We start from the raw sequence: 25407 nt of genomic DNA, 5'->3' as shown, positions 1-25407 counted from the left end.
CTCAGAGCAAGCCTGGGGTCAGCTTACTGGAGGCTCCTGACCTTCATTCTTTTTTTTTTTTTTAAGATATGTAAGATACATTTATATAATAAGTGTAATGAAGAACATACTACAGGATAATGGGATACAGTGACGGGGGTGGGGAGGTGGGGTGGACTGGGGGTGGCACTTTAGACTTGATCAGTATACACAGCCTTGGGAGGAGGTTGACTTTTTTTTTTTTTAATTTATTTTTGGCTACATTGCTGACCTTCATTCTTTTTGGTTAGCATGATTTGGGGAGCATGGTGTTCTCCCTGGGATAGGGTTGCCAGATTTAGCAAATAAATATACAGAACACCTGAGCACCTGAATCTAGTATAATATTGTAAATCAAACACGCCTCAATTTAAAAAATATAGGACACCTGGCTAAATGTGATTTTTTTTTCCAGATAAACAGTGAATATTGTTTTAGTGTAAGTATGCCCCAAATATTGCATCATATTTTATCTGACGACTCTACCCTGTGGGTATTTATTTATTTATCACCCTGGGAGTATTTATTTATTTAATTTTTATTGGAGTATTGTTGCTTTACAATGTTGTGTTAGTTTCTACTGTACAGCAAAGTGAATCAGCTGTACGTATACATATATCCCCTCTTTTTTGGATTTCCGTCCCATTTAGGTCAACACAGAGCACTGAATAGAGTTTCCTGTGCTATACAGTAGGGTCTCATTAGTTATCTATTCTATACATAGTATCAATAGTGTACATGTATCAATCCCAATTACCCTGGGAGTATTTAGATGGCTTCCATTATTCTAGAGCAGGGGTTGGCAAAATTTTTCTGTAAAGGGTCAGGTGGTAAATATTTTAACCTTCTGGGCAATATGGTCTCTGTTGCAACTACTCAGTTCTGCAGCTGCAGCACCAAAGCAAACACACACAATGCATAAATGAATGGGCATAGTTGTGTTCTATAAAGTTTTACTTATAGACACTGACCTCTGAACTTTATGTAACTTTCACGTGCTGTGAAATATTATTCTTCTTTTGATTATTTTTCCCCAACCATTTAATAATGTAAAAATCATTCTTGGCTCACGGGCTGTACAAAAACAGTAGTAAGCTAGATTTGGCCTGTGGGTCATAATTTGCCCACTTCTGACCTAAAGCAGAAGAATGAAACTTTTGTCTGAATTCAGATCACAAGAGGATTTGTAAAGACACAGATTGCTGGGCCCCACTCCCAGAGTGTTTGATTCAGTAGGTCTGGGGTAGAGCCTAATAATCTGTGGTTCTACCAAGTCCCCAGGTGATGCTGATGTTGCTGATCAGGGACCGTGCCTTGAGAACCACTGATCTGGGAAGGAACTTCCCCCAATGCCAAGCTCTCTATCTGGGGTATTTTAAAACCTCCTCAGCCTTAGGAAGGATTTTCCATGATGATCACAGATTATAGATTCATTGGAGGGACCCCCACCCCCACCCCCCAACCATCCCCATTCTCGATGAGAATTTCTCTGTGCACTTTGCTTCCAGGATTTTCTCTTTCAGCTAGCCTCAGGACAGAATTGGGATGAGAATTTCCGGTGCATCTGGTTTAAAAAAAAAAAAAGCCCCCCGCCCCATTATTAAAAAATGCATTTAAAAATCTTTTATTTTGGAATAATTTTAGTCTTACAGAAAAGTTGAAAAGAGGGTAGAGAAAGTTTTCATATACTCCTCAACCAGTTTCCCTTAACGTTAACATCTTATATTACCATGGTACAGTTATCAAAGTAAGAAACCAACATTAGCACAATATTATTAACTAAACTCTAGACTTTATTTGAATTTCAACTGTTTTTCCACTGATGCCCTTTTTTCTGTACCAGGATACCAACCAAGATATCACATTACATTTAGTTGTCATGTCTCCTTAGACATCCCTGGTCTGTAACAGTTTCTCATTGTTTATTTTTCATGACCTTGACAGTCTTGAAGGGTACTTGTCAGAATGTCACTCAATTTGATTTTTTTGATGTTTTCCTTATGACTAGTCTGGGTTTATGGGTTTTCCAGAAAAAATACTACAAAAGTGAAGTTCCCTTATCATCACCCCAAATTGGGGTACATGATATCAACATGAATTTTCACTGGTAATGTTAACTTTGATCCCTTAGTTAAGGTAGTGCTTATCAGGTTTCTTAGCTGTGAAGTTATTACTTTTCCTTTTCTATATCAACTCTTTGGAAACTGGTCAATAATTAGAGCCCACACTCAGGAGGGAAGGGAAAAGTTAAGCTTCACTTTCTGGAGCAAGGAGTATCTACACACATTGCTTGGAATTCTATAAGGACAATGAATCTCTTCTCCTCCATTTATTTATTTGATAACATTTATATCAGCATGGGCTTAGTATGTTTACATATTTTATACTTTAGGTTATAATCCAATACTGTGTTATTTATTTTCTTGTTCAAATAGTTCTAGTTTTGGCTCTTGGGAGTACTTTCAGGTTGACTCCTGTATCCCTCCATCCTTTTATATTTTGAGCACTTCCCTTCTTTCTGTCAATGCTTCAAGCTTATCTGGTATATTCCTGCCCCGGCCTTTGAATCAGTCATTTCCCCAAGAAGCCCTGTTTTCTTTCATTGGAGAGTGGTATTAGAAACCAAAATCTTGATGTTAGGTGTGCTCATTGCTACTAAAATTAAAAAAAATTATAAACAATTCAAACAGTAAGGAAAAGTTTTTAAAAATTAAGTTAATAGGCCCCTAAATTCCATTATTAAGAGAGGAGGAAGCTTCACATTTGTAAATGTCCTTTTAGATCTCTCTCTAGATATATATGACATCTGTCTTTTTTTAAATAAATATTTTATTTTTTAAAATTTTTATTTGTTTATTTACTTATTTATTTTTGGCTGTGCTGGGTTTTCATCGCTGGGCGCAGGCTTTCTCCAGTTGTGGCGAGCGGGGGCTGCTCTTCGTTGAGGTGTGCAGGCTTCTCCTTGTGGTGGTTTCTTTTGCTGCAGAGCGTGGGCTCTAGGCACGCGGGCTTCAGTAGTTGCAGCACGTGGGCTCAGTAGTTGTGGCTCGTGGGCTCTAAAGCACAGGCTCAGTAGTTGTGGCGCACGGGCTTAGTTGCTCCGTGGCATGCGGGATCTTCCCAGACCAGGGCTCAAACCCGTGTCCCCTGTATTGGCAGGCAGATTCTTAACCACTGGACCACCATGGAAATCTAGTCTATGTTAGCTAGATAGCTATCTGTCCACATAATTTTTTTTCATGCCATCCATACTCTTCTACAACCTGCTTTATAAACTCAACATGTCATGGGCATCTTTCCATATCTATAAATGAAGCCCTACTTCATTAATTTTAATGGCTGCCTTTTTCCATTTCATGGTGTATCATAATTTATTTCATCAGTCCCTCTTGATGGATAGTTAGGACCTTAGGATTGTCAGGAAACAATCTCTATTTTATATTTTTCTGTGGTCTGCTGATTATCTCCTTGGAATAAAAGGATTTTATTTTGGCTTGACATTGTTTACCTTTTTTTGTGTGTGTGATTTTTGTAAACAGAAATTTAAAGACCTTTTAGAAATTAAAAATGTAATAACGCTCATTATAAACAAATCAAACAGTGCAGCTATGCATGAAGTAAGAGGAGAAAACATCTGCTCTCCTAAGAGGTAACCACTGTAATACTTTTGGTGTTAACTGCTAAGAGTGTGGATTTTGGAGTGAGACCACCACAAATTTCACCAGAGAATACTGTGTGATCTTGGGCAAATGACCTAATATGTCTATGCTTCAAAATTCTCATTCTAAAATGAGGATCACAATAGTACCTATTCCACCAGTTTGTGAGAATGAAATAAGATGATGTATGTAAAAGAGCTTAGTACAGTTTCCGGCACATAATAAGAGCTCAATAAACACACACTATCATTATTGCTACTATTAACATTACAGTTTTTTTTTTCCCCCTGGGGATGTATATTTAAAATTTGAATAGCAATTTCTAACTTGCTCTTCTGGTGCATTCTAAAATCATTTCATTTAGATCCATTAGTTAGTTACTTTTCAAAGAGGGGTCCTCGGATCGAATTAGAACCTCTGGGGGTAGAACCCAGGAAACTCATGTTTATCAAGTTTCCCAAGGTGTTCACTAAAGTTGGAGAATCATTTTCTTACACCCTAAAAGATACAGAAAGGAAGAGGGATGGAACACCAATAGAAGGGGTCAACCCCAGCTGGTCAAGGCTGACACTGGGGATATTTACTGGGTTTGAGACAGCATAGTGGAGGGGTTAACTCTGGTTCTGTACTAGAAGGACCTAGGTTTGTTTATTTATTTATCTATTTATCTATGGCTGTGTTGGGTCTTCGTTGCTGCGCGTGGGCTTTCTCTAGTTTCGGCGAGCGGGGGCCACTCTTCGTTGCGGTGCGCAGACTTCTCATTGCGGTGGCTTCTCTTGCTGCGGAGCACGGGCTCTAGGTGCGTGGGCTTCAGTAGTTGTGGCACACGGGCTCAGTAGTTGTGGCTCGCAAGCTCTAGAGCACAGGCTCAGTAGTTGTGGCGCACGGGCTTAGTTGCTCCGCGGCATGTGGGATCTTCCCGGACCAGGGCTCGAAGCCGTGTCTCCTGCGCTGGCAGGCGGATTCTAAACCACTGCGCCATCAGGGAAGCCCCTAGAAGGACCTAGGTTTGAATCACAGTTACTAGTGTGGCCTTAGGTCATGACCCCACAGAGCCTGGCACACCTGCCTGGCTCCCTCCCTCTCCCACTTTCTTTAAGTCTTTGACAATTGTCACTTTTTCAGCTAGGCTATCCTTGACCACACTATCTATATAAAATTGCCTCCCCGGCCTTCCCTGGTGGTCTAGCGGTTAAGACTCCGAGCTCCTAATGCAGGGGGGCCGGGTTTCATCCCTGGTCAAGGAACTAGATCCCGCATGCTGCAACTAAAGATTCCGTGTGCTGCAACTAAGACCCTGTGCAGCCAAATAAATTAAATACTAAAATAAATAAATAAATAAATAAATAAATAAATAGGGCTCCCCTGGTGGCGCGGTGGTTAAGAATCCGCCTGCCAATGCAGGGGACACGGGCTCGAGCCCTGGCTGGGAAGAACCCACATGCCTCGGAGCAGCTAAGCCCGTGCGCCACAACTACTGAGCCTGCGCTCTAGAGCCCTCGCGTGGCAACTACTGAGCCCACAAGCCACAACTGCTGAAGCGCGTGCGCCTAGAGCCTGTGCTCCACCACAAGAGAAGCCACCGCAACGAGAAGCCCGCACACCGCAAGGAAGAGCAGCCCCCACTCGCCGCAACTAGAGAAAGCCCGCGCGCAGCAACGAAGACCCAACTCAACCAAAAATAAATAAATTAAATTAAATTAAAAAAATCTACCTCCTAGGGGGATACTAGGGTTGTTACGAATATTAATGAGATAATACATTTGGAGCTTGCAGCACAGTGTCTAGGCATATACTGACTGAATTACTTTTCCCCTCCAGTTTTACTGAGATATAATTGATAAATAAATTGACTGGATTACTATAGATCTAAGGTTCTTCTTAGTTGGCTGAGCACCGGGATAGGGGTGAAGGGATCTTGAACTTTTCTGGCAGATTTCTACTGTTGATCAGCACCTCTGTCCCCTGCTGTCCCCTGGGTCACCTTCCCAGAGGAGTTCCCGGGTCCTCAACAATTAAACAAAGAGAAGTCTAACTGGTCCTACAGCACAGAGGAGAAACAGGATAAGCAGGAGCAGCAGAGCCCTAACTTTGACCAAGACTTTCTCCCCTCCTTTCCTCACTCTCCAGTATGTGACTCGGAAGGGATTTTAATAGCAACGGCCGCTTCTACCAGCTAGGTTGATTCTACCAGCAAAGGGGAGGAAAAGGATCCATTTAAGTGACAACTGGGAGTTGGGGCGGGGGGTTTGCGGTGTGGGTGTCGTCCCTTTCCGCGCCGGCGCGTTCTGTCACAACCCCGCGACCATTGCGACAGAGAGAGATCGGCGCTGGCCCTTTAACAGCCCCTTCCCGGGGGCCTGCCCCGCGCGTGCGCACTGCGGTTCTGCGCTTGTCATCATGGCGACGCGGGGCCATGTGCAGGACCCTAACGACAGGCGCCTCCGGCCCATTTACGGTGAGTACCTGGGGCCAGTCTGGTTGCCAGCCAGAGGCGCCGAGGGCTGCGGAGCCCGGGGCAAAGGCCCGGGAGGGGCGCTGAGGGGCCGGGAGCAGGGCTGGCGGGCACAGGGGGCGGGCCGCGCGGGCCTCTAGGCCGCAGCCACGGGCCTCGCGTAAGCGCTGGCCTGGCTTTCTTGAGCCCTGAGGTGGCAGCGGCGCGGTCAGGGCAGCGGCAGGTCGGCAGAGCTGGCCTGACAGGCGAGCCCTGTGAGACACTTCCTCTCGTAGAGACCTGCGCTACACGCAGGCTATGTTGTCGGGGCCACGCCAAGGGAGACCCGAGGTCTGCCCGCAGGTGGAAGCTGGCTCCGGCGTGAGGGTGGGACACCCTACTTGAGGGAAAATTCCCCGCTCAAGACTTTTTACCTATGGGAACGGGGCCTAAAGTGTTGTCTGACTAACTGTACTCGGTGCACATGGAGAAACAGAGGTCCCGGGAGGGGAAGGGGCTGACGCAAGGTCACCCAGATCGAGTCTGGAGCAGGCCTGGATTTGAGGATCCCAATCCAGAGCTCTTTGGCGGAGGAACAGCTGCTCTGGACACACGTGGGAGGCGGGGGCGGGGTGGGGCGAGGCGGGGGGGGGGGAGGTTGGCTTGGGCCCAAAATAGCGGTGAAGCGACTGTAATAGCTCGTGTCGAGGGGCATGCAGGGCTTTTCTTTTTTGAAGCTTCTCTGGTTTTTCTCTGCAGCTTGCCTTCCGCGTGCTAAGTGGATCCCCTTCCATAACGTTGACCTCAACCCTCAGGCTTTAAGACCTTGATGGCATTTTGCTATCCCGGTTGTGAAAAATCACACATTTGAGTCAGGGAGAAATACCTCTTCAGTAACCAAGTTGTTCAATAATTTGATAGTGGTCCCTTTTGTATTTCCTTTCCTCTTAGATGGCTGTGTGGTCTTGGTCTAGCTCAGTTCATGGTGAGGAAGGCTTCAAGTTCAGTGGTTTTTGCAGAATTAGACCTCTTGTTTGTAACGTGGATGTTACTAAATGGAGGCTTCTTCGCAATAGCTGAGATCATTTAACTTTTTTGGAAGGGGGTAATAACTATGTTTCTGGTACAATTGGTAGTGCTTTTTGTAATTTGTATGATGCTTTGCTCTTGCATCTCATTTCAACAACAACCTTGTGAGGTGAGAAATAATAATAATAGCTAATGTGTATGTATAGACTGCTAATTATGTCAGTCACTGTCCTTGGTCTTAAGTATTTAATCTTCACACATTCTTCGGAGGTGGCTACTTTCCCCCAGTCCCACTTCCCTCTCTCTCCCCCTTTTCTTTCCACAGATGAGAAAACTGGGGCTTTACTGATGTGTAATTTGTCTAAGGTCACTCAGCTAACATGAAGCTAGGATATTAACCCCTGTGGAATGTCCCAGGCTTACTCTTTTAACCACTGTGCTAGAAATCACCTCACTTTGAGCTGGAGACACTGACTTGCCAAAGGTCACGTAGGTGGAGAGTGGTGGATTTCCATTTTCCCAGGGCTACATATTCTCATGCCCTCCAGTATACATTTTAAAGGGCAGAGATGACATATGTTAGGGTGCTTGAGGGTAGGAACTGAATCCAGGGTTCACAATTGGTGGCTGGTTACAGCTCTCTGCAGCAGCTGCCTGCAGATTTTTTTCTTTTTTAACTTTCAGGAATAATTGGATTTCTAAAATTATTCTTGAGGACCAAAGAAAATGCCTTTGGGGTCCCATAAGTCACTTAGAAATAATAATGTTTTGAAACTATCCAATAAGGAAAACCTCTAGTCCGTTTCATGCTGGTAAACATCAGGATATGTTAAACAGATGTGATAGGTCCTATTCTCAAAACTGAAGCCAGAATTATGTAGCTTTTGTTATAGTTACATGGGAAGAAGATAAGAAAATACTTTCTTTAGGAATTCCAAGGCAATTAATATAAACTGACAGAAATAGGAAAAGAAAGACTGACCTTGACTTCAGCACTTTTGACTTTTGACCTCTAGACTTTGGGACAGCCTCTGCTTTTGTGTTTAAATATATTAGTATCCCTAAACCACTGTCGTTCTTGAATTTGGACCTTCATTAGCTGACAGATGAACATGCTTATGCATGGTGGTGCTTGCCCACCAGCCAAAAGTTCAACAACACTCAGTGTTGACTGAGTGCTTATTTGTGTGCTAACTGTCCTATTAGGTAGGTAGGATTATTGTGAGCATAGTAGTAAACTGAATGCCAGACATTAACTTGCTCAGAATTGCAGCTAGTAAACTGTAGAGCTGGGATTTGAACACAGGCATTCCCACTGGAGAGCTCAGCCTTTCACTGAGTTCAGATCCCACAGCATCACGATCTTTATGCAGCATTATTTATATTGCCAAGGTTTAGGATTTTACAGCTGTTAGAAACTTTGCCTATGACCTCAGCTCTTGCTGATACTGTTGAGGATAGAAGTGGACAGGGTCATTAATTGTGAAATTATGGTGGGTTGAAATTCTATTTTTGGTGTCTAGGTATGAAATAGCTAGTTGATTAGTTGAACATCTTCAGAGTGCTTCTCTTTACTCATAAATTGGTAAGTTTGGGTAGTGCATTTTTGGTTTTTGAAAACCACCTTGACCTTCCAGAACACCTACTTTATTATTCTTTCTCCTTTTGCTAAAATTATTCTCTTGTGCTATGTGGTTCTGAACAGATGTTGTATCCTCATGTGACTTGGTGAGCCCTAGTGCTTTCTTCTACCATTACTGTTTTAAAATGTTTTTAGTGGTTAGGGGATGGGTAGAGTTGGAAGATGGTCAGGTATGGCACTTAATAAATTTTATAGGGGACTTCCCTGGTAGCACAGTGGTTAAGAATCCGCCTGCCAATGCAGGGGACACGGGTTCAATCTCTGGTCTGGGAAGATCCCACATGCTGCAGAGCAGCTAAGCCCGTGCGCCACAACTACTGAGCCTGCACTCTAGAGCCTGCGAGCCACAACTACTGAACCTGTGAGCCACAACTACTAAAGCCCGCGCACCTAGAGCCCGTGCTCCGCAGCAAGAGAAGCCACCTCAATGAGAAGCCCGCGCACCGCAACGAAGAGTAGCCTCCACTCACCGCAACTAGAGAAAGCCTGCGCACAGCCCCAGCGCAGCCATAAATAAATAAATAGATAGATAGGTAAATAAGAATTTCTGTATAAAAAAAGTATAAAAAATTCATTTATTAAAATTTTTTTTATAGGATGCAAGAATTGCAAAATAAAAATAGAGGTTTCAAAGTTCCATAGTCTTTAGAATACACACACACACACATTTACTTTTATGGCACAAGATCCTTTGTTCTAATATGTGTTACTGACTTGCAGTCTTTTTTTTAATACTTATTTTGTTTTTTAAATTTTATTGGAGCATCGTTGATTTACAACGTTGTGTTAGTTTCAGGTGTACAACAAAGAGATTCAGTTACACATATACATATACTCACTCTTTTTTAGATTCTTTTTTCATATAAATTATCACAGGATATTGAGTAGAGTTCGCTGTGCTTTACAGTAGGTCCTTGATGGTTCCTGACTTGCAGTCTTGCTCTAGCCTGAATCAGGTGTAACATATTTCCCAGCTGTGTTTCCTGAATGATAGTCACTTCCTTGGTGTGTTAGGACATTTCCCTTCCCATGTGTGGCCAGACTCCAGGTAAATATTCTGTTATAGTTTGTTATTAAAACTTCCCAGGTCTTCGGTCAGATGTTGTATGTATTCTGAGCCTTCTGTTGGGCCGTGTTAGCTCAGTGAGTCTTGTCCTTTGCCTGGGCGGGGCAGGGCATCTTGGTGAGTGAAGATTATCTTGCCTTTCTGTAGAAAAGTCACTTGGCACAACCTGTTTTCTCCTGTTCTGAAATTATGACCGTTTAAAAAGCTCTTAGACTTTTAAATTCTAAAAACATTTTAAACTTAAAAAGACAGATGTTAATGCACAGAACATTCCTGGAAGAATGCATAGAGTAGAGGGTAGTGTGAGCATAGGGCAAGATTAAGAGTCTAATAATTCTTTTCATGTTATACCTGTATGAACTATTGGATTTTTGTTTTTACTATGACATGTATTATTTTTATTATTTAAGACATTAATTTTTTTAAAGATCAGATACTGTATGGTTTCATTCAGATGACGTTCTTTTTTATATAAATTTATTTATTATTTTTTAAAATTATTTATTTATTTTTGGCCGCGTTGGGTCTTCGTTGTTGCACGCGGGCTTTTCTCTAGCTGCTCTGAGCCGGGGGGTGGGGGGGGTGGGGGGGTGGGGAGGGGGGCTACTCTTCGTTGCGGTGCGCGGGCTTCTCGGTGCCTTTCTGGCACCCAAGTCCAGCTCTTACTAAAAAATTGCTCAGATGTAAACCGAGTGTTTGAAACATTTTCCTGAGGGCAGAATATTCTTGTCCATGTTCTTTTCCCCTAATAAACAGTGATGACTGGCGCACAGCCTTCTCAGCAGGGCAGATGGCCAGGGAACACATTTGGTTTGGGATGATTTACCAAGACCAAATGCAGCAGGTTTAGCCTGGTGGTGTTGAGGCAGTCAGTGCTGGAACTACCCCAGTGCACGCCTGATGGTGGGTGTAAATCGGGTTTTAAAGGTGCATACTTCCTTTTCATTCTTTTGTTCATGCTCTTGCTTCTGTCAGAGCATCTGACTAATACTTTAATTAAAAATACTGCACTTAGTATCTTCTTGAGAATTAGGAGAAACCAGTTGGCCATTTGGGGTATGTTTTTTGTGTGTTCACTGAAGTGATTGGATTGTGGCAAGGTAGTAAAGAAAAGAAAAATAAATTTCAAATTTGTTCTTTGTCTCCTTAGGATCAATGAGCTATCTGTACTTATATAGTTTCTTGCTCTAAGAGTTCTGTCTAGAGAAATTGAGGCAATGAAGGGTGCAGACCTTCAGAGCCAGACTGAGCTGGGTTTCACTCTCTGCTATGATTTTGTCAATTAACCTACCTCCCTGAGCCTCTTCTGTAATATGGAGTTGCTAACGGTACCTTGCTGGGTTTTGAGTAGACACCCAATAAATTTGTGTTCCCTCTGTCTTCACTCTTAAATGTCTGGGTTTTTTTTCTTAATTAATTAATTTATTTATTTTTGGCTGTGTTGGGTCTTCGTTGCTGCACGCCGGCTTCCTCTAGTTGTGGCAGGTGGGGGCTACTCTTTGTTGCGGTGCGCGGGCTTCTTATTGCGGTGGCTTCTCTTGTTGTGGAGCACGGGCTCTAGGCATGCAGGCTTCAGTAGTTGCAGCACTCTGGCTCAGTAGTTGTGGCTCGCGGGCTCTAGAGTGCAGGCTCAGTAGTTGTGGCATATGGACTTAGTTGCTCCGCAGCACGTGGGATCTTCCTGGACCAGGTATTGAACCCATGTCCCCTGAATTGGCAGGCGGATTTTTTTAACCACTACATCACCAGGGGAGTCCCCTAAGAAATTAATTGAAAAGACTAAAAAATCTAACTTAATAGCAGGAAGCCATCACTAATAATTGGTTCTTTGAACATCCTGTTGTGGTCACTTTGTATGTATATATCTCTCACTCCCCTGATAGACTACTCAATTTCTAGAAGATTTTTTTTCCTATACAGTTTGTTCATTTATGTATTCCTTTCTTCATTCAGCTTATTTATTGAGAGCCTAATATGTGCTAGGCACAATGTAGATTCAGGGAATGAGAGAGTACCAGACAGCACAGACATGATTTCTGCTTTCAGGGAGCTTGTAGTCTCAAGAGGTTTTTTAAACAATAGTATACATAATCATTACATTTGTGTTAAGGACTTTGAAGGAAAAGTACCGGTTACCGTGAGAGCACACACTATGGCATCTCGACTGTTGGGAACATTTCAAGAAAAGGTTCTCTGTGGAAGTGACATTTTACTTTGGAAAAGAAAAAAGAGCAAAGGTTAGTCAGGTGATCAGATGGAAAGGAGTGATGGACAGAGTGTGTAAGAAAGATAGACAGAGAGAGTATGTACTTGATGACCTAAGAAAAGACTTGTGTGGTTGGAATGTAGAGAAGGGTGAGATGGGGCTACAGAGGTAGAGGGACTCAACTTTGTAAGCCATTTTAAGGATTTTGAAGTTTGTTTTAGAGACAGTGGGAGGGATTCCCTGGCTGTCCAGTGGTTAGGACTCTCGCTTCCATTGCAGGGGGCATGGGTTCAGTCCGTGGTCAGGGAACTAAGATTCCACATTCTGCGTGGCCAAAAATAAATAAATTTTTAAAATTAAAAATAGAAATAATATGTATCATTACCATCAGTGGAATACCTGTCACTTGCCCTGAGAAAACAAAACCATAAAATTAAGTACACACAGTGAAAACAAAACAATGTTATTAAGGTCTTAACTAGTTTCTGATAGTTGAGAAACTCTAAATCTGAGACCTGTTCCTTTTCCATTAAAAAAAAAAGGCATCAGCAAGTGTTAAAGAAATGACAGGCTGATACCAAACTGAGACTATCTCCTTAATATAAGGGAAATATTACAAAAGGTCAGTTTTCTCACTATCCGTGTTATCTAGTGCTGCCTGCAAGGACCACTTAAAACCATTTTAGTTGGAGTGATAACCATGCTTTGAAAAACACTGCTTTAACTGATACATCATCATCTTATTATTTCCTATGCCTGATTTGTGGACGGCTGACTTGGCTTACTCCTCATATTAAGGGAACAATACCAGTCCTCATGGTCAAGCCACAGTTACCCTTGAGTAAGTTTTAAAAAGGCTAAAAAACAGACTTAGGGTATCATTTTTATGGGCCTGTTTTCTCCAAGGGCTACATAATTTATTTTATTTATTTTTAAAATAAGTTTACTTATTCATTTATTTAATTTTTTGGCTGCATTGGGTCTTTTGCGGCACTCGGGTTTTCTCCAGTTGCTGAGAGTGGGGGCTACTCTTCGTTGTGGTGTGTGGGCTTCTCATTGCGGTGGCTTCTCTTGTTGCGGAGCACGGTCTCTAGGTGTGCGGACTTCAAAAGTTGTGGCTTGTGGGCTCTAGAGCGCAGTCTCAGTAGTTGTGGTGCACGGGCTTAGTTGCTCCACGGCATGTGGGATCTTCCCGGACCGGGCTCGAACCCATGTCCCCTGCATGGGCAGGCAGATTCTTAACCACTGCGCCATCAGGGAAGCCCTGGCTACATAATTTATATTACAAAGTCAGCAATGTAAAATGGAAGTAAACTTTCCCAAAAGCCTCAGCAACCAATTAATCAGCAATCACCTAGGTGTCCAGGAAGGGGGACCTTGACAGCAGTCTAAATGTGGTGGGGTGTCTTAGTTAAAATTAAAACTCTTCTGGGTGCAAGGAACAGAAACCCTTTGACACAAGCTCAAGTAGAGGGAGGTTGTTTATAAACCCTTGTGGGAGCTTAGGGCAGGAATGCAGTGTTCTAGAGCCTGATGGAAACTGGAAAGCTGTCAGGATCTGAAGCTTCTTTCTCAGATGCTCATCTCTGCTCTTATCTGTTTGTGGCTCTTCTTTTCTCTGCTAGGTTCTTCAAACTGGTTTTTTCTGCTTACTCATCAGTTTACCTGGGGCCCAACATGTTGACTTTGTGGCCACACCAAGCTGAGAATAGAGTAAGGAGAGGTCATTAGCCTCCCTCTACAAGCTTAATCAGCACTGCCCCTCCCCCAATTTTTTGATAAAGATAATTGACGTTCTTTATTCTTTTATAAATGTTATATGAATGAAGAGTCAAGAGATAACTCCTTTTTTTCACTCCCCATTAACTAACTTGCATCTCCCAAGGCTCCTTCCAAATGGAGATTCTGGAGCTGCCACTAGTAATCTCAAACTGGAGATATTTATTGCCTTCCAAATGGGGTTCTCCATAGCTTTCTTTTCTTTTCTTTTTTTAATATTCATTTATTTATTGGGTTGCATTGGGTCTTAGTTGTGGCAGGTGGGCTCCTTAGTTGTACCACGTGGGCTCCTTAATTGCGGCTTGCCAGCTCCTTAGTTGTGGCATGTGGGCTTCTTAGTTGTGGCATGTGAACTCTTAGTTGCAGCATGCATGTGGGATCTAGTTCCCTGACCAGGAATCGAACCCGGGCCCCCAGCATTGGGAGCGTGGAGCCTTATCCACTGTGCCACCAGGGAAGTCTGTCCATAGCTTTCTGATTACAGATTTCAGTGTTGTAATTACAAATTACCAGGAAGAAACTTGATTTACCCAGTTTGGGTCAAATGTCCACTCCATTAGACTTCAGTTGCATGATCTAGACATGCTCATCCAATTCTACCCCTTCAGCAGTCTGTGGAAACCATGCCCACAGAAGAGGGCATGGGTGCAGTGTATTTATATATCAGGGCCTTGTCAACAACAGAGGGAAAAGTTCAATATCCTTGTAGTCCTAACCTCTGGTCTGATCCATCTATGGGCAGACCCTCAGAGCTGGGGTTTCATCAAAGATACCTGCTCTTTGAGAAGACTTCAAGATATGTTTTGTGAACCTGGAGTCTTGCAAGAAGACTGAGTCAGACGTAACTTAGAACTCACTCAGCATGAGATCAGCACCAAGTTATTAGGAAGAGAAGATATCATTTATTGAGCTGAAATGTCTCTGTCAGTTATTCTGTAAGGACAAATGGTGGCCTATCGGCTGAGATGAGGACTTAAGAAAACTGGTATTAGATATTTGGGTATTCAGGCCAAGATTGTGATTTCTGTGATTCTCTAATCTCTCTACCTGAGTGTTAAGTCTTTGATCTTTTCTAGATTGTGATTCCCTCCAGAGTAAGGCTTCTTAATCTTTTTACCTAGCGTTATTGGTGCTCATCAACATTAGGTGCATTGAAGAAAAACTAAAGAGATGAAACTCATGTGTTCATGTAGCTGTCTGTTAAAGGTTGTGGTAAAGTATTCATAGGAGAAAAATTGAAACCGTTAGGTAAAATGATAGTGTATTTCTGTTATTTGGCCCTGGGCCACCAGGGCCATAGATGATCTTGAGTTGTCTGTGCCTCCTCTGTCCCTGTTGCTGACTTGGGACCTTGATGAGCAAAGAGGGACCAATAGTAGTAGTAGATTGTGAACTAGCCTGAGTTCAGTCATCTTTCTGTATTTCAAATCTACATCTACCACCCTATTTCCCATTTATAACACTCTCACGTTCCTTTTCTAGAAATGAATCTTTGCTTTTATTAGATATATATTTTTAATTAATTGACTTTATTTTTTAGAGCAGTTTTAGGTTAAGTTTACAGGAAAGGAGTGGAGAGTACAGAGTTCCTTCCTATTCACCCTGACACACCTCTCTTCTCCCCCAGTTTCCCATGTTATTAACACTTGCATTAGTGTGGTGCATTTGCTACAGTTGCTGAGCCAATACGATATGTTATTGCTAACTAAAGTCCATAGTTTACTAGTTTACATTAGGGCTCATTCTGTGTGTTGCACATTCTATGCATTTTGCAAAGGTATGATGACATGTATCCTTCGTTACAGTATCATACAGAATAGTTTCACTGCCCTGAAAAATCCCGTTCTCCACCTATTCATTCCTCCCCCAGCTCCTGGCAACCACTGATTGTTCTACTCTGCCTATAATTTTGCTTTTTCCAGAATGTCATACACTTGGAATCGTATAGTATGTAGCTTTGTCATGTTGGCTTCTTTCACTTAGCAATATGTATTTAAGAGTCCCCCATATTTTTTTGTGGCTTGCTAGCTCATTTCTTTTCTTTTCTTTTTTTTTAAAATAAATTTATTTATTTATTTTTGGCTGTGTTGGGTCTTTGTTGCTGCATGCAGGCTTTCTCTAGTTGTGGTGAGTGGGGGCTACTCTTTGTTGTGGTGTGCAGGCTTCTCATTGTGGCGGCTTCTCTTGTTGCGGAGCACAGGCTCTAGGCCCGTGGGATTCAGTAGTTGTGGCACGTGGGCTCAGTAGTTGTGGCGCATGGGCTCATTTCTTTTTATCACTGAATAATATATCATTGTATGGATGGCTGTACCACGGTTTGTTTATCCATTTGCCTGTTGAAGAACATCTTGGTTCCTTCCAGGTTTTGGCAATTTTGTATAAAGCTGCTATAAACATTTGCGTGCAGATTTTTGTGTGAAAGTAAGTTTTCAGCTCATTTGGGTAGATAACAAGGAGCTGGATTATATGGTTAGAGTATGTTTAATTTTTTAAGAAACTGCCAAACAGTCTTCCAAGGTGGCTGTGCCATTTTGCATTCCCACTAACAGTGAATGAGAGCTGCTTTTGCTCCATGTCCTCACCAGCATTTGGTCCACAGATTAATTTGAGTTGTTTATGTTTTGTCTGTCCCTATGCTGATTTGGGACCTTGATGAGCAAAGAGGGACTTGGTAGTAGTAGTAGGTTGTGGACTGGCCTGTGTTTAGTCATCTTTCTATATATAGAATTGACAGCTACCACTGTTTCCCATCTAAAACACTAATCATTTTCTTTCAGATCCTCTCATCTGAAAATTAATCTTTGCTTTTGTTAGACTTTTGAATAATAATTGATTGCTTTTCTTCCTTAACACAATTTTATAGCAGGTCTCCATATGCCTTGAATTTTGGAATGGACGCATAGCTTAGGGAACCTAGAAGTCAATGTTTCTTCAAAGTCAGCGCTAGTTTCTATTTCAACCAGAGTGTATGAAAGTGCTGCTTTCCCTACATCCTTGTCTACTCCTGATACTGCTGGATTTACTCCCCCACTCACGGTTCTTATTTTTTTCTTCGAAGAATTATTCTTAACTCTGTGGCATAGTAAGATTCACTGAACATTTTATTGAGGGAACGTGGTCCATTTGGTAGATTTGAAGCTTGAATGTAATAAAGGTTGTTTTTTTTTTGATATTTTAATTTTTGTGCTAGTAAACCCATTTGTTTCCCATAGGTAAAAATATTAGTGTCATCTATCATCTAAATATATTTGGTCTTGAATCTTCATTAAGGATTAGTATAACTGGATTATATTGCTCTTGGATGAGAGATGACTATAGAAATTTAAGATTGTGTTCTGGACCATCCTAGCCATTTAGAGTTAAAATCAGCTCCAAGATGTTTTTAATACCGAATTAGGATACTTTCTGAAACAGCTGATACTAGCCTATGCATTTTTCATATTTGTTTTTGAAGGAATATAATAACTCATAATTTCTATTTTCATAGATTATCTTGATAATGGTAATAATAAAATGGCAATTCAGCAAGCAGATAAATTGTTGAAAAAGCATAAGGATCTTCATTGTGCTAAGGTAAGTTCATTTGCCCTTGAGTTACTTATATTTGGTGGGTTATGTACTGTAATCTTTAAAGGGAAGAGGTGTTTAATCTCTTTAGTGACTGTGTTTTTCAGAGTATTTTTTAGGCCATTTATTTGCCTGATCACTTAAATGAAATGCCATAAAGAGTATTTAATTAAAAGCTAGCTGCTTGTTTTTTTGGACATGAATTATCTAATTTAATTATTTTATTTTCACAAAGTCCTTCCCCCCGCACCCCACAAAGTCCTTTTAAGCAATGTTGTGCATTCTGTTTTGTGCATTCTGAATATGACTGAAATAGGAAATAATCTTTTTTTTTTTAAGGGAACTTTATTTTTTTTAATTTATTTATTTTTGGTTGTGTTGGGTCCTCGTTGCTGCATGGGCTTTCTTTAGTTGCGGCGAGTGGGGGCCACTCTTTGTTGTGGTGCTCAAGTTTCTCATTGTGGTGGTGTCTCTTGTTGCAGAGCACGGGCTCTAGGCGCTGGCTTCAGTAGTTAGGCTCGCGAGCTCTAGAGCGCAGGCTTAGTAGTTGTGGTGCATGAGCTTAGTTGTTCCGTGGCATGTGGCATCTGCCCGGACCAGCGCTCAAACCTGTGTCCCCTGCATTGGCAGGCGGACTCTTAACCACTGAGCCACCAGGGAAGCCCTGGCAATAATCTTTATTTGCTGATATTTTTAGTAAAATAGTTGATTCACAACCTAGGCATACCTTATAACTTATTTTGTGATTTCAAATTGTCTTTCTTTGGTTCATATTTCCTTTTCTGTCCTTTTAAAACTGATTTGTCTTTTCTTTCTATCAGGTTTTAAAAGCAATTGGTTTACAGAGAACTGGAAAGCAAGAGGAAGCCTTCACCTTGGCGCAGGAGGTGGCAGCCCTTGAACCCACAGACGACAACTCGCTGCAGGCACTGACCATTCTTTACCGGGAGATGCATCGACGTATGTTTCTTTCTTTTCATTGTCTTTAAAACTGCTTAATTTTTTGGGTATTTCTGAGTTCTCTGTTTGTCCGATTTACTTATCACTCATGATTTGATGGATAGCAACAGGTAAAAAATGCATTAACCATGGCTTGCAAAGGCTGTAGGCAGAGTGGATATTTTACATGTATTAGGGTCCTTGGATTGGAATGAGGACTTGAATTTCATTTATGACATTTTGATTTGCTAAATGAAAGAGTTGCTTTTTTTTCCACTTTTTAATATGGAAAACTTCAAACAGAGAAACAGAGAATAGCATAATAAATCCCTTTGTGTCCCATTTCTCACCTTCAGCAGTTATTGAGACATGATCAATTTTATGTATACCCCTCTGCCTGCCAGATTATTTCTAAGCATATCCTAGGTAGTCTGCCTAGTTTCATCTATAAATAAAGTTTTTCATTGTTGATTTCTTAAATATTTTATTATGAAATACATATCTTTAGTAATACATATTATAGAAGAATATGTTTTATGTAGCACTAGAACATTTGATGTGGAATAAATGAACATTCATAAACCTACCACCCAATTTAAGAAATAGAGCATTATCAGTACAGGCATACCTTGGAGGTATCGTGGGTTTGGTTTCACATTAAAGCAAATATTGCAGTAAAGTGAGTCATATGAATTTTTTGGTTTCCCGGTTCTCTCAGCCTTCATAGAATTAAAGAGAGTCAGGGTCTTGCTCTGGGTCAGGCTTTGGCTTAAGGGAATATTGTGGCTAGTTTGATCTTCTATCCAGACCACTAAAACTTTCTACGTTTCACCTTTTTATCATTTATGTGTTCACTGGAGTAGTACTTTTTTTTTTTGGCCGTGCCTCACGGCTTGTGAGATCTAGTTCCCTGAACAGATGTTGAACCTGTGTTCCCTGCAGTGGAAGGTCGGAGTCCTAACCACTGGACCTCTAGGGAATTCCCTGGAGTAGTACTTTTAATTTCCTTCAAGAACTTTTCCTTGAATTTACAACTTGGATAACTGGCACAAGAGGCCTAGCTTTCAACCTGTCTTGGCTTTCGACAAGCCTTCCTCACTACACTTAATCATTTCTAGCTTTTGATTTAAAGTGCCAGACATGTGGCACTCTTCCTTTCACTTGAGGCCATTGTAGGGTTATTAATTGGCCTAATTTCAGTGTTGTGTCTCAAAAAATAGGGAGGCCTGAGGAGAGGGAGATAGATGGGAACAGCCAGATAGTGGAGCACAGAACACACACATATTTGTTAAGTTCAGGGTCTTATATGGTTGTGATTTGTGGTGCCCCTAGTAACTTCAAAGATCACTGGTCATAGATCACCATAACAAATACAATAATAATGAAAAAGTTTGAAATATCGTGAGAATTACCAAAATGTAACACAGAGACACAAAGTGAGCAAATGCTGTTGGAAAAATGGTGCTAATGACTTGCTTAGTTGCTAGGTAGCCACAAACCTTCAATCTGTAAAACACAATATCTGCAAAGCACAGTAAAGGGAAGTACAATAAAATGAGGTATGTCTGTACTAAGAAGACTTCCTGTGTGTCCTTCATCAATCTCATTTCCCCTTTAACTTCCTAAGAGGGATTTGCTATCTTGAATATTTTTATTCTCTTGCTTGTCTTTAAATCTTTATCACATTTGTTTTTCTAAGTAATACATTATTAGTTTCACTTATTTTGGACTTAACATAAATAGATTCATGCTGTACGTTTTCTGTGACTTGCACTTTTCATCTAATATCCAAGTGGTTGTAGTTAATTCATGTTTACTGCCACAGAATACTTCACTGGTTGATTGCACTAGAATCTAGAGTGGAGGTGCTAGGTCATAGGGTAGGTTCAGCTTAAAGATAAACATGGTGTCAACTTATCTTCTAAATTTACCTTCCCACTAGCAGTGTATCAGAGTTCCACATGCTTGTCATTGGTATTCTTTTTTTTTTTAATTAATGTGATATTTATTTATTTATTTATTTGCTCTGGGTCTTAGTTGCAGCAGGCGGGCTTCATAGTTGCAGCTCACTGGCTCCTTAGTTGTGGCACGTGGGATCCTTAGTTGTGGTATGTGAGCTCTTAGTTGCAGCATGCCTGTGCGATCTAGTTCCCTGACTGGGGATTGAACCCGGACCCCCTGCATTGGGAGCTTGGAGTCTTAACAACTGCGCCGCCAGGGAAGTCCCGTCATTGGTATTCTTAGACTTAAAAAATTTTGCCATCAAGCCACTCCTAAAAATATACAGCTTTTGTCAATTGTTTCTCAGTAAAACTGAAAAAAATAAAATAAATTTTTTGCCAACCTGGCAGGCAGAAAATGTTATTTTATAGTTCAATTTTGTGTTTCATTCTTATGAAAGATAAAACTTAAGAGTTCAGGTATTATATCTGATTATTTAGGGATTATGTTGATTTAGGGATATGGATTCTCTCCCACCATTTCAAAAAAAAAATTATCTGTCCTACAAGTATTGGTTGAATGTTTTTCTATGACAAATATTGTATCAGAGTCAAAGATGAAAGGTATTCTTTGCTTTCATGTTACTCATAGTCTATGAGGAAACATAGATCAATAGATAGTATGTTGCATTATATATTAATAAATTGTATAAGAGTGTTATTTAAAAGATTTAAAGATGGCAGAAGGAAGCAGTGTACAAACTGGGATGGAGGAGCAGAGATTGTGTTCAGGGAAGGATTACATTTGAACTGGGTCTTGGATGATGTTCACTCAGTAGAAAAGAGAGGAAAAGGGAATCCAAGCAGAGGGAACAGTGTTAAAGTCATGCAGGTCTGATACAGTACAGGGAATCTAGTGGAACTACAAGTAGTTTGATGTAGCTAGAGCATAAAGTGCAGGAGGGAAGAGTTTGGAAGAAGACAGAAAGGCTAGATAGATCCTGGAGGGTCTTGTACATTGTAAACGTCATGGGGAGGCCTGACCTATTCCATGCTTCATCAGAAAACACCTAAGCAAGGTAAGAGTAATGAGCAGATGAGGCAAAGCAAATACTTTCTTCTTCCTTAATGATAGAAGACATCTATTTCCTCCAAATAGGAAAAAAATTAAATGCTGTTAAGATTTGTTATACTTAAGTAATTAAAGAAAATTCTCTTTCTCTTTGTTTTAGCGGAGTTAGTCACAAAACTTTATGAGGCAGCTGTGAAGAAAGTTCCCAATAGTGAGGAATATCACTCTCACCTCTTCATGGCCTATGCCAGAGTGGGCGAATACAAGAAAATGCAACAGGTAACTTGATGCCCAAACCTCCTGGGCTGCAGGATTTTCTATTAATGTGGTTTAACTGCAGTGGTATGTGTGTCTGCATGTGTGTGTTTGCATATATGTGTAGAAGTGAATCTATGTATTTGCATGTGGAGATCAGCCAGTTATTTTTTGTGTGTGTTTTAAAGATGAACAATTATTCAAGTTCTTTAAATGTTTTCTTTGGGAAATGTGATTGTTCCTTTGTGGCCTGATGGTATGTTTTGTTTGGTTCTGGTAAGTTGGCTTCAGATTGTCTCACTGCATCAGATTGCTGTTATATTTTCAGAAAATGGGCAGAAATCCTAGAGCAGAAAATGAACAGACTATAGAAAGATTAACTGTAAAAGTTTATATCTATTTTTTAAATTTAACTGTTTATATAGCCTGCTAAGATTTTTAAATCCATGGCGGGAAAATCCCTATTGCTTGGGATGCTTGTTTTTTTTCTTTTTTCTGGATGCAGCTTATCTGCCAGTTAGCACGTTTTAGGTGTTCCTTGTACACATGTGAAGGAGCCTTATTTGGATACATTTGGACTAAGAGGTGCATAAAGCTGGCATTCCAGAGAAATGAAATTTGCACTCTTAAGCTCATAAAGGGTTATGAAGTCAAGCTAGAATTTTTAAAGAAATGCTTTGTTTGTGGGTATAATGTGTTTGGAAGGCAGCTTTCCTACTTGGATTTTTATTTTGTCTTGTTTACTTGAAATATCAAACTATAACAATAGATAGGTAGACCAGGGAGGGTGGAAGATACTATATTAAGATAAACCCTTTCTCTTTCAAATCAGTTTTTGTATTTGCTTATGTAAGTTTTTAAATTGGAAGAGATTTTTTGGCCCAAATATAATTCTTTCAAGAAATTTTATCATTTTATTTATCATTGGAGTATTGATACGTTCTCAGGAAAAATATTCACAGATTATAATTTTTCTTTTATTGTAAAATGGGTATATATTTTTTAAATTGGCAGCACTAACCATATATACATATAAATCCTTAGTATCATTTTTACTTCTAGGAATATATTTTTTTGTTTTTTTTTAAAATTTATTTTATTTATTTTTAGCTGCGTTGGGTCTCCGTTGCGGTGCACGGGCTTCTCACTGAGGTGCCTTCTCTTGTTGTGGAGCATGGGCTCTAGGCACGCAGGCTTCAGTAGTTGTGGCACACAGGCTTAGTTGCTCCATGGCATGTGGGATCTTCCTGGACCAGGGCTCGAACCCATGTCCCCTGCATTGGGAGGCGGATTCTTAACCACTGAGCCACCAGGGAAGCCCCTAGGAATATGTTTTAAGTAAAGTATATTAAATGTACATTAATACAGACATAGTGAAAGAAATTATAGTTCACCTATGTGGTAGAAAATAATGCAACACCCCGCCCCCCCCAAATGGTACTGTGTGTCTTTATTTGTTGACGTAGAAAGATATTCCCAATATATGTTAAGTGAGAAGAGCAGGTTGTAAAATGGCCTTCTCTCACTCCCTTCCCCTCCACCCTTCCTTATTAAGTATATGTACCGAAATGTTGCCAGGATATAGGGCTGTGGATACTTTCCATCTTAATTTCTGTTCTTTCTTTTTTTTTTTTTAAGCATGTGTTAATTTTATGATCCCACAAAATATATTTTTGAAATATATATTATACACACACTTATAAAATAACAAAAAGTACAAGTTCATGCAATAGCAATATTAAGGTAAATTTTGAAAAAGGGAAAAAAATAATCTACCACTTGAACAGATTATATTTTTGTATGGTTTAACTTTACATGTTGCCAGAGATATATACAATTTTGCATCTTGCTTTTTGGAGACATAGCTTTGATGTGGCTTAGTAGTTATGGTTTCTTAATATGTTTTAACCATAGCCTGCTTTTGCATTATTTTAGTCTAATATGTTGGAAGAATGGAGTCCTCTAGTGTTAAATGTCTCAGAATGGAACGTCTGATTTTTATTCTGCCTTTGTTGCTGCTTAAGGTAGTTACAGTTCCTAGCTTATATGTATGCTTATTTTGAAAGGGGAATGTCAGTCTGGGGTAATAGGTATTTTATAAATTACATGTTATGTTTCATAAGGGCTTTTGTTTTGTTCACTGCTGAATCCTCACTTCATGATAAACGTTTGTTAAATAAATGAGTGATTTGCATAAACTGGTGGAGGTAAGAGGGAGGGAAGCCAGGGAATTAGAAGATTTAAGGACTTCTGCCCCACAGATCATCTCTGGCAGGTAAATTTAAAACCACCTTGAATAAAGGGTTGCTAGTCATTCATATGGTGACTAGACTTTCCTTTTTCTGTAAGTGACATTCCTATTCTCTGAGTCACCAGTTTGCAGCCATGTTTTTCAAATTTCTCTCCCGTCAAAAGTTTTCTGTAGCAGCAGAATGCTATCACCTATAAGATAGTAGGGTGTGGGCATGAAATTTCTCTTTTATGTTAAAAGTTCATGTTAATTTAATATTCTATTCCTTTTTATTTCTGTGTGTCATTATAAAAATGTTTTCTTTCCCCAAGTTATCAAATAAAATTGGTTTTCTAACACTTTCCATTTCATTTCTCCAGTTTGGTGTTAAGAGCAGGGACCTCAAGCCATTCTAGACTCTCCTTCTCATCTTCTATGTCCATTTTGTCTCCAGATCATCTTGATTCTACCTCCACAGTGTCTTTGAGGTCTCTCTCTCTCTTTCTCTCTCTTTTTTTTTTTTTGGCCACGGGGCTTTCTGGATCTTAGTTCCTGGATCAGGGATCAAACCGATGCCCTCATCAGTGGGAGCTCGGAGTCCTAATCACTGGACTGCCAGGGAATTCCCTGAGGTGTCTTTTTCTATTTGATCTACCTCATCCTGCTTTAGTTCTTCATTGCCTCACCTCTTATTTTTCCCTATTTTCTTTCTTCACAGTACTGCTAAAATACTCTTCCTTGAAGAGTATAGATTTATACATATCACTTGCTTACTCTGTATAGACTCCTTTTGGAATGCCTTATAACAAAGGTACCTCTGTCTACCTTTTAGCCCTTTTCCCTTCTCCTGCTCTTAATTTTTTGTTTCAGCTAGATGTCCTACTTGTTCTTGTCAACATATATCTTTTCTTTCTTTAATGTTTTTATTTAATTACTCATTTTGCTCCTACTTCGAATTGATTCATTCACTTATCCATTCACCCCAAATAATTGTATTATTTGTATATGTATTCTTACCCCCCATCTTTGCCTATAGACATTCTGTTTCACCTTCAAGGTCCATCTGAAAGACTGCTACTTTGGAGAATGCTCTTCCCTACTTTTCCTTAAAAAAAGAAAAAGAAAGGAATAAATAAACATACTAACCTTGCCTTCCTTGGAAACACCCTAGTGTGGTGTTTTTGTATAGGGTGTTTTTGTTTTCTTTTTTTTTTTTGGCCGTGCCGCTTTGCTTGTGAGATATTATTAGTTCCCTGACCAGGGATCGAATCTGGCCCTGGCGGTGGAAGTGCCGAGTCCTAACCACTGGACCGCCAGGGAATTCCCTGTATAGGATGTTTATTTTTATTGCCAAGAATATTTTAGTCGTTTGAATATTTGTCTTATCTCTTTCCCTTGCTTTTAAGTGCCTTGGGGATCGGGACTCAATCTTTGTATCCTTGGCAGGAATAGACATTTCCTTCCACTTAATAGGGGCTCCATGTATTTTTTTCAAGTGGATTGAAGATAGGCAAAAGATTAAAAAATAAAATAGTAACTGTGATAATTAGCTGACAGAGTTCTTAGCATTG

The 25407-nt window shown here is 40.5% G+C and overlaps 1 protein-coding gene across 5 annotated transcripts in view; it reads left to right on the top strand.

Moving 5' to 3' along the window:
• Positions 1 to 5822: 5822 nt before the first annotated feature.
• Positions 5823 to 25407, top strand: part of NAA25 (N-alpha-acetyltransferase 25, NatB auxiliary subunit) — a 74028-nt gene continuing 54443 nt past the window's right edge. The window contains exons 1-4 of one of the 5 annotated variants that reach the window (XM_049698620.1): positions 5823 to 6135; positions 17321 to 17406; positions 18222 to 18360; positions 21512 to 21630. In XM_049698620.1, the coding sequence (XP_049554577.1) occupies positions 6078 to 6135; positions 17321 to 17406; positions 18222 to 18360; positions 21512 to 21630 (402 nt within the window). In that variant the 5' untranslated portion in view covers positions 5823 to 6077. The remainder of the gene's footprint in view (positions 6136 to 17320; positions 17407 to 18221; positions 18361 to 21511; positions 21631 to 25407) is intronic. The other 4 variants (XM_049698619.1, XR_007471921.1, XM_033408685.2 and 1 more) reach the window with 4 other exon arrangements.

Source organism: Orcinus orca, chromosome 15 (genome assembly GCF_937001465.1).
Source record: "Orcinus orca chromosome 15, mOrcOrc1.1, whole genome shotgun sequence".
Classification (NCBI taxonomy): Eukaryota; Metazoa; Chordata; class Mammalia; order Artiodactyla; family Delphinidae; genus Orcinus; species Orcinus orca.
The sequence above is the reverse complement of the archived record's forward strand: the minus strand, read 5'-3'. Positions and strand labels throughout refer to the sequence as shown.